Below are 9,441 nucleotides of genomic sequence, written 5' to 3'. Positions count from 1 at the left end.
ATGGCAGCCTCCGGAGGTCAAAGATTCAGCTCAGTGTCCTTACTCCCATACTCCAGAGACAGGACGAGGCGGTACGTCTGAGAGGCCTCCGGACTGGGGCAGCCTCTTTGGCTGATGCAGAAGGTGTGCGGTGAGGGGTTGGTCACTCAGGCACTGACCGTGCCACCGTTGGCCAGCCTGCTTTTAGCTAAAAATGTTCTTTTTTTTTTAAATTATTTATTTATTTTTATTATTTTATATACATTGGTATTTTGCCTGTATGTGTTAGGGAGTTGGATCCCCTCAAACAGGGGTTATAAACAGTTGTGAGCTGCCATGTGGGTGATGGGACTTGGACTCGGGAAGAGCAGCCGGTGCGCTTAACCATTGAACCATCTCTCCAGCCCCCCTAAAGAAATGTTTCTTAAATCACTTTGTAACTGAGCTTTGTGTCTCCATGTCCCGAGAGCAGGGATTACAGGGCCGCTCCGGTGGCGTGCTCCTGCATTTTCAAGAAGCCTGCGCGGCAAAGTCTGTTTCCGAGGCTGAGCCCATATGTTTACCCCTTTCTCCCTTGCAACTAATGTTTTCCTGCCTTCCCCCCAGGCATGCTCAAGTTTCTAGCTTGTGTGCTAACACGTACTGGTTCAGTCCCATGGATTTGGTGCCAACTTGCCCCGAAACTTCCTTTCTAAATGCAAGCCTGACAGCCTGAATTTGATCCCCATTTCCCGAGAGGTGGCAGCAGAGAACAGACTCCTGACGGTTGCCACCTGGCCTTCACACATGCAACATTCACAACATAAATAAGAATTAAGTGCAGCCCTGGTTACGGCCCTTTGTGCCTAGGCCTGCTTCCTGACACTCAGATGTAGGAGGCCGAAGCCTCACTGTGGTGCGTCTCCTCCCAGGTGGTGGATCTCCTGCTCACGGCCTTCTGTCAGAACCTAATGGCAGCCTCTAGCTTTGTGTCCCCAGAGAGGTAAGGGCGATTTCCGTCTGCTGTGGTGCTAAGACCACGGGCTGAGCGAGGCAACTCTGTTCCCAAGATGGGCGACGAGGCTGAGCTTTGCCAGATGGGGACTGCAGTGGAGACTGCTGATGGTCTGTGTTACACAAGGGCCACTGTTTGGAAGAGCCCTGGCCCTTTCCTAGGCCTCTGACCGGCCTGTTCTCCATCTCCAGGCAGAGCCCCTGGGCTGCCCTTTTCGTGAGGACGCTTTGTGGACACACGCTTTTCCCTGCAGTACTCACTCGGCTCTGCCAGCTGCTCTATCACCAGGTAGGCCCCTGTAGGTCACTCAAAGCTGCAGTGAGCCTAGGCTGATGCTTTTGCGTGGCCTTTGAGCCATCTAGCTAGGGAACAGACTGTCACTGCCTTTGTCCGTATTTCAGGGCCCAAGCCTGAGTGCCACTCATGTCCTGGGGTTGGCAGCTCTTGCCGTCCATCTGGGCGAGGCCAGGTCTGTGCTTCCAGAGGTGAATTCAGGTGTCCACGGTCCTGCCAGCAGCCTCTGTGTCCCTGAGTTCTTGAGCAGCCTCTTGACCTGCCGCACAAGGGAGTCCCTGCTCTTTTGCATGAGGTAAGGCCTGGCTGAGTCCCTCAGCAGTTTTCCCTTCTTGAAAAGTAGTAAGTATTCAGCAAATGAGAATGAGGGACCATGGGCTAGGGAGATGGGATGGAGAGATGGTGAAGAACACTGGCTGCTGGGGACTGGAGAGACGACTCAGAGGTTAAGAGCATTGGCCGCTCTTCCGGAGGTCCTAAGTTCAATTCCCAGCAACCACGTGGTGGCTCACAACCATTTTCTGGCATGCAGGCATACTTGCAAACAGAACATTGTATGCACAACAACACACACACAAAATCTTGAAGAATGCTGGCTGCTGTCAAGGGGATGCAGGATCTGTTCCAGCTCCACATGGCAGCCCACATCCATTTCTAGAGCATCCGACACCCTCTTCTGATTTCCATGGGCACCCATCACACCTGCTTGGTGCACAACCATCTATGCAGGCAAAACATCCATACACGTAAAAGAAAAGTAAAATTAAAAAGGAAATGAGAGACCAGGGATGGGCCACAGTCAGTGACAGAACATGCTTAGCATGAACGAGGCTGGACTCAATCTTTAGTTATCTCATTTTGCCCCGTGACATTCCTGGGCGCTTTTGGATGAGGTGAGGCCGCCAGGCGTGGATGGTGACGCCGGCTCAGTGTGCTCTTCCCTTTGTCTTCCTTCCCTTCTTGCTGTTTCCTCCATCTTCCTGACGTTGTTCTCTGTTGTCTCTTCCCCTGCAGTGTCATGTGAGCACATGCAGAAGGTCATGTCTCCACACAGGTGGCTGAGGCTGTAACACAGATACTGTTTCCTCCTAAGAGGTGAAGCACATTTCTATTTAGTTCTTCAGGCTCTTACACAAATCAAAACAAAATACCCAACAAGTCATGCTCACCTAAGCTAGAGGTTCCTGCACCAGCCTTCCTGACTGGGCCCTTCGTTGAACGACCTGACTGGTCCAAAAGACAGGCCGTGTACACCTCATTGCTTTTGTTTCTTGGTGTGGCTCTTCGCACACAACGAGCAAGTGTGCCTCTGCTCGCACATGCCACTGTGTGTCTGCGTGTCGTGTCCTTACCTTCAGTGTGGGTGTGAGCTTTAGGAGGCAGCATCTCCCTCACAGGAGACACTGAGCCTGAAACTACGGTGGTCCAACAGTTCTTCAGATCAAGGAGTGATGCTCAGGCCGGGCACCTCAGAACACACCGAGGTTGGTTCGGAGAATTCAGTTTACTTTTCCTTTATTGCAGATTCTGTACAGCAGCAATTTCTTACTGTTTATGCAAGTTCTCTGAACATCCCTGTGCTTCCTTGCACAAGTACTTATCTCCAGGCCTGATCAAGAAGGTACGTGTTTCAGATTCCTCCTGCTTTTTGGTCTGAAGGTCTCTGGCTTCTGCGGCTTTCTTGTGTTTAATCTCAGTGCGTGGGTGCATGATATGTCAGGCTCTCTTGGGGACAACCTGCCTGCCTGCCTGAGGTTATTCAATGCTGAATACTGCTGTTGCATCTCTTTCTGAGTTTAAATTGGGGCTAAGACAACAGCTGTTAGTTCTATGCTACTCCTCTGCATGGATACTGACAGTTATAGCTCAGGTAAGTTAAATGATAAGATTTATTTATTTAAAACAAAACAAAACTTTTTATGCTGGAGAGATGGCTCAGCAGTTAAGAGCACTGGCTGCTCCTCCAGAGGTCCTGAGTTCAATTTCCAGCAACTACATGGTGGCTCACAGTCATTTATACTGGGATCTGATGCCCTCTTCTGGCATGCAGGTATATAGTACATGCAGATAGAACACTCATATACATAAATAAATCTTTTTTTTTTTTTTTTAAAAAAAAAAAAGGAGAGAAAGAAATCTGCTCTCATAGATGGATGGATGGATGGGTGGGTAGGTGGGTGGGTGGATGGATAAGCAAGCAAGCAAACGGGGATTAGCATAATGGCTCTGTGGGTGAAGATTGCTGCCAGGTTTGAGGAAGTGAGTACAATCCCTGGAACCCATGTTGGAAGTGAGAGAATCAGCTCCTGTAAGTTGCCCACACGTGCCTTTTCACACACACACTCAGACGATATATAAATGGACATAAATAGGGATTTAGAAAGTGGTTAAGAGCACTGGCTGCTCCATTCTTAAGACTGGAGGGTAGATCCTAGCATGTATAAGTGCCTTCTCTAACTCCAGTTTTAAGGAATCCTTCTGGCCTCTGGGCTTGCGAGCGCGTGTGTGTGTACACACACACACGCACACTAACATTAGGGCTGATCAAGTAACTCAGTCAAGCACTTGCCTAACAAAAAGTCTGCATTTGGTCCCAGCACCACATAAACCAGATGCGTCACACCCTTAACCTCAACATTCAGGAGCTGAAGATAAAGGAGTTGAGGTTCATTCAGGGTCAGTTTTGGCCAGGGTCGGGGTCAGCCTGGGCTTCAATGAGACCCTGTCTCCAAATAATAAAGACTCATCAGGCAGGCTTTGGAAAAATCTACTCACAGGCCCAGATAAACATCCAGGGAATCCAGGCTGCACCGAGCTTGGAGAGACCTGGGCCTAGGGCTTGGGTGGAGATCGGAGACCCAGCATGGTCTTTGTCTAAGCAAACGCTCAGTGCTTGAATAGTTCTTGTTAAATAGGGGCAGAGAGTCTCATCTGTCCCACATAAGCAAGAAATGCTGGGAGTATGTCACTGGGGAGACACATGTCTGGTCCAGTCAGTTGGCTCTCACTGCTAGCTCACGGAGGGCAACGTTCTACCCTGGGCTGCAGCCAGCGAACCCCAGAGAGCCGCCCTCAGCTCCCAGTGGGGCACCGCCAAACCTTCACCAGCCAGGCCAGGGCTTAGGAAGACCCTAGGAGCCCTGCTCTCCAGCTCCTCCCCTGCTCTGCATCCCAAGAGGGTGATGTAGGGTCTCCTGGTGAGTGTGGTTCCGGCTGTGATCTTGTGAATTTCCTTCTCACTGTGAACATTCACTGTCTGTTTCAGTTTCAGTTCGTTATGTTAAGACTGTTCTCGGAAGCCAGAGAGCCTTGTCCTACCGAGTGCACAGCAGCGCATGTCCCCTGGAGACCCTTGTACCTCCCTTCTGCAGACTGGCAGAGTGCTGCTCTCGCTCTGTGGAGATGGAACAGCTTCCAAGAGCTGCTGAAGGAGAACAAGTTTTATGTAGGTCTCCATGTCTTCTGCTATGTCATGTGTGCTGACTGTCTTTGTGTGTGTGTGTCCGTGCATGTGTTCGGGGTGGGAATTAGAAGAAGCCCGTGTATAAGCAGGCTCTGTGTCTCCTGAGAGGCTGAAACAATACTTGGCTGGATTGAAGCCACCAGGGTCTCTGAAGTGGTAGGAATACTCCAGAAAGCCCTTGCTGTGCTCGGCCTCTCCCCACAGGCACTTTTCAGTCTTGTGATGCTTTGCTGTCTTGGTGTCTTTGTTGGTTCAAAGAGTGCCAAGTTTCCAGTTGATGCTTCTTCTGGAAGCAGAGACAGAAAGGCCATCACAAACTCACAGACATCCTCTTGCCTCTGTCCTGAGTGCTGGGATTAAACACTGCACCACCGGGTGGAATAATAGTTTAGCCAGGAACAGGTTATTTGAAGGTAAATAGTATGCCAGTGTGTCCAGGTGTGGTAGCGCATGCTTGTAATCCCAGCCCTTAGGGAACTGAAACAGGATTGCCACAAGTGTGAGGCCAGCCTCAGGACAAAGTAAGACCAGATCTCAGACAGGCAAAACAACTGGCGTCAGCAGTTTTCATTTCATATTCAGAGCTTATAAACAGTAAGTTTCTGTATGCCTCAGTTCTCCATTTCATTACAGCATGAACACAGATCTTCATGGGGCTTCAGGGTTTTGTTTTGGCTTTTAAAGACAGGGTTTCTCTGCTGTCCTGGACTCACAGGCTGGCCTCAAACTCACAGAGATCCACCTGCCTCTGCCTCCAAGTGCTGGGACTAAAGGCGTGCGCTGCCGCGGCTGGCTCAGGACTTTGGCAGATGCCTATAAACAGTGTGATTTCTGTGCTTCATCCTCCCTGCCTTGAATGTTTCTGTCACGCAGTTAACGTACAAAGATTGGATACAGCTGGAGTTGGAAATTCAGCCTGAAGCTGATGTTCTCTCAGACACTGAGAGGTAAGAAGGGTTCAAGCACTGGCCGCTCATACTTTGTCAGTGTGTTCCGTACGGCCACTGTAAGCACGGAGCTCAGCTTAGCTAGCAGCTGGGGAGCACCATTTCAGCCATTCATTTCTTCTTGAAGAAACATTGAACTTAAGTGTGCCAGAATGATCCAGGAGACAACATGCGCGCGCGCGCACACACACACACACACACACACACACACGCACGCACGCACGGCACCTGTGTACAGATAAAGACAGATGATGAGGCCTGTACAGGACCCTACCCCCACCAGAGCCCACACTGACAGTGTGTATACATTCTGTGCACTTTGCTAAAGCCACAGTAGACACAAGGAGTGGTCTGAGGCTGCAAGACAGATAGGCCCTGTAAGAGCAAGTGACCGTAGGGACAACAGAGCAGGCTGTTCGTCTTGAGGCAATGGGGGTGCATGGGTCGGCAGGCTCCTCGAGGTGGGCCCAAAAACTGAGTACAGCGCGGCTGGGGTTTGCTTTTGCTTTTAAGACCTCTAACCTCACTTAAAAAGATGATTATTTTTATTTTATGTGTATGGGTGTACCGTTGGGGGGAGGGGTCCTGCGGGGGGAGGTCCCCACGGAGGCCAGAAGAAGGTGCCCATTCTTCGGAGCTGAAGTTACAGGCAGATGTAGCTGCCATGTCAGTGCTGGGAGCTGAACCCGGTCTCTGCAGGAGCGCCCAGCGCTCAACAGCCGAGCCGTCTGACCAGCCTCATGAGCCTCACTTTTTAGCGAGCCCGTTGGGTCACTGCACCTTGAGGTTGTATTTAGATGTGTCTTAGGGTTCTCTTCTTCCCCGTTTCTGCAGAGCTGGGGTGGAAACACAGGCTTTGTGCATGCCAGGGGCGCACCCCACAGATAATCCCACCTTCAGTCGTCCTTCCTGCTTTCATCACACTTCTGGTACTGGAGTGGATTCTGTGCACATCTCAGATCACAGGGACAGCTTCCCCTCCCCCTGTGTGAGATAACTCACTTGCATTTGGCTGTTTCCATCTCTTGGACCACAGTCCCCCTGTCCTTGAGACCCTTCCCTTCAGCGAAGGTGGTGCCTCTCTCTTTGGCTTGGCTGCTCTCGTTGGGCTGTGCTGGGTTCCTGCATGGGCAGTCAGTTGGCGTCAGTCTGCATGGGCAGAGCTGATCTGCCTACTGGGCTCACAGATGTCAGCCGTCACCCTCAGGGCTAACACCCTGCCTCAGCCTTGGCTACAGACTTGCCCTGAGGGTGGGCTCTGCCGTGGCCTTGCAGACAGTGAAGCCTCACTCCACCCTGAGTTCTTGGGCTGCTGATGCTGGTTGCCCTTTGCCCAGTGGCCAGAGTGTGTGCTCCTCAGAGGGAGCCCACTGGAGGATGTTAGGGACACTGGCCATAACTCCCGCCTCAGTTCTGACTCCCATTTACCTGTTGCAGGCAGGACTTCCACCAGTGGGCAATCTACGAGCACTACTTCCCAGCACCGGCCGCCTCGGGAGGCTGCGGTGGAGACCTGGAACTGGCATGCACAGTCCTTGTCAGCGAGCTGATGGATTTCTACCAGAGGTCAGCCACACGGTACTCAAGAGCGCCTGCTGCCTGCTGGTGACGGCACAGATCAGCGCGGGAGTGCCTCATGCCCTTGCAGAGTGTCTGTCTCCTGCATGGCACCGTCTGTGTGTGGTCAGGGCAGTGGCACCGCAGGAAGGCTTTGCTTTTGAGACAGCCTCACGCAGTGTCCCAACTGACCTAGAACCGTAATGGAGACACAGCAAAGGGGAAGGGTCAGTGCCACTGAACAGTTTACATCATCTTTTTCATCCATCCTTCCAGTGGTAGTCACGTGGCTTGTTTCTGCTGTTCAGCTGTAGAGAGTAACATTCTGTGGCCACTTGTGGTTAGGTTTTTGTGGAGCCCAGAGTTCTTCTTTCTCCTGGGCATATGCACAGGCGTGGGTTGGTGGAAAATAGTACTTCTTTTCTTTCTTTAATTTTCACAAACTGGCTCTATTTCACAGTCTACCTGCAGTAGAATGGATTCAAGGGGTCTCACACCATTACCAACACTGATATTTTCTGATTTTTGGTTAATAGCCATTCTGGGATATGAAGTGCTATTTTATTACAGGTTTTGTTTGTTTCTTTTCTTTCTCTCTTTCTGTCTGTCTTTCGAGACATGGTTTCTCTGGGTAGCCAGACTTGCTTTGTAGACCTGGCTGGCCTCGAACTCAGCAGTCTTCCTGCTTCTGCCTCCCTGAGTGCTGGGGTTACAGGCGTGAGCCACCAAGCCCCACACTCTGTTTTGTTTTGTTTTGTTTGTTTTTTTAAATTAATTTATTTATTATTTATACAGAGTTCTGCTTACATGTACACCTGCATGACACAAGAGGACACCAGATCTCATTACAGATGGTTGTGAGCCACCATGTGGTTGCTGGGAGTTGAACTCGGGACCTTTGGAAGAGCAGCCAGTCCTCTTAACCTCTGAGCCATCTCTCCAGCCCCTGTTTTTGTTTTTTAAAAACAGGGTTTCACTATGTAGCCTTGGCTGTCCTGGACTCACTCTGTAGACCAGGCTGGCCTAGAGCTCACAGAGATCCACCTGCCTCTGCCTCCCAGATTGCTGGGATTCAGCTACTGCACTAGTCTTCATTGTAGTTTTTATTTGAAGGTTCCCCCCCTCTTCTTTACTGTGATCTTAGACATTTAGAGAAATATCTATTAGAATCCTTTTCCTGCCTCTCCCCCTCCCCACACTAGCTAGACATGAAACCCAGGGGACACACAGCCTACAAAGGTGCCCTGCCTCCGAGTACACCTCAATACCTTTATCTCTTGTGGGTGAGTGCTCTATCTGCATGCACACCTGCACGCCAGCAGAGGGCAGCAGATCCCACTATAGGTGTTTGTGAGCCCCCATGTGGTTCCTGGGAATGGAACTCAGGACCTCTGGAAGAGCAGCCAGTGCTCTTAGCTGCGGAGCCACCTCTCCAGCCCACACCCCAATCCTATCTTACTGAGCTGTGGCACTTTATTAGAGCACACAGATGACATGTACATGTTTTCTCTTGTTCCCTGAGTTGTCTTTTCACCCCTTTGATGTTCTTCACTATTAACAAGAGTGAATTTGGTGAAGTCTGACTCGCCTGCTCTTCCTTTAGCTCTTATACTTAGGTTTTACCTGTTTCATGTGAGATGAGGGTTTACTTTACTCTTGTGTGTGTCTTTATTGAAAAGACTGTACTTTCCCCTGGGATGGTCTTGCTGTCCCTGTCATAGGTCAGTTGTCCCCTTACAGGAGAGTTTATCTCTGGACTCCTGGTTCTGTCTGCTGTTTCAGTGTATTGGTCTGTACAGTAGCTTTTGAAGAAGTCTTGAAATTTGGAAGTTCGAGTCTTCCGGCATTGCTTCTTTTAAAGATTGCCTTGTTACTTCGTTTGAATTTTAGGATCAGGCTATTGATTTTTTTATAGAAACCACCTGGGCTCATGATAGGAACTGCATTAAGTATTTTATTTTTGTTTCTTGGTTTAAGACGTGGTCTCACCATGTAGCTCTTTCTACCGGAGGACTTGACATGTAAACTGTGCTGACCTTGAAGGCCAGAGATCCTCCTGCCTACGTATTTTGTTCTTTTCAGTGTGACTGTGAGTAGAATTACTGCCTTTTTAAAACAAATTATTCATGGATAACATATGGAAAGACAACTGAGTTTTATATATTCATCCAGCAGACTCAGTATTTTACTGTGGAGGTTCTTTTGGA

The 9,441-nt window shown here is 50.0% G+C and overlaps 1 protein-coding gene across 1 annotated transcript in view; it reads left to right on the top strand.

Moving 5' to 3' along the window:
- Positions 1 to 9,441, top strand: part of Fanca (FA complementation group A) — a 42,835-nt gene that overhangs the window by 22,422 nt on the left and 10,972 nt on the right. The window contains exons 23-30 of the mRNA XM_055621429.1: positions 1 to 71; positions 891 to 961; positions 1,165 to 1,261; positions 1,375 to 1,562; positions 2,792 to 2,888; positions 4,533 to 4,712; positions 5,604 to 5,677; positions 7,115 to 7,243. The exon at positions 1 to 71 is cut by the window's left edge and continues 45 nt beyond it. Coding sequence (XP_055477404.1) covers positions 1 to 71; positions 891 to 961; positions 1,165 to 1,261; positions 1,375 to 1,562; positions 2,792 to 2,888; positions 4,533 to 4,712; positions 5,604 to 5,677; positions 7,115 to 7,243 — 907 coding nt within the window. The remainder of the gene's footprint in view (positions 72 to 890; positions 962 to 1,164; positions 1,262 to 1,374; positions 1,563 to 2,791; positions 2,889 to 4,532; positions 4,713 to 5,603; positions 5,678 to 7,114; positions 7,244 to 9,441) is intronic.

Source organism: Psammomys obesus, unplaced genomic scaffold, assembly GCF_907164565.1.
Source record: "Psammomys obesus unplaced genomic scaffold, mPsaObe1.curated_primary_1811, whole genome shotgun sequence".
NCBI lineage: Eukaryota > Metazoa > Chordata > Mammalia > Rodentia > Muridae > Psammomys > Psammomys obesus.
The sequence above is the reverse complement of the archived record's forward strand: the minus strand, read 5'-3'. Positions and strand labels throughout refer to the sequence as shown.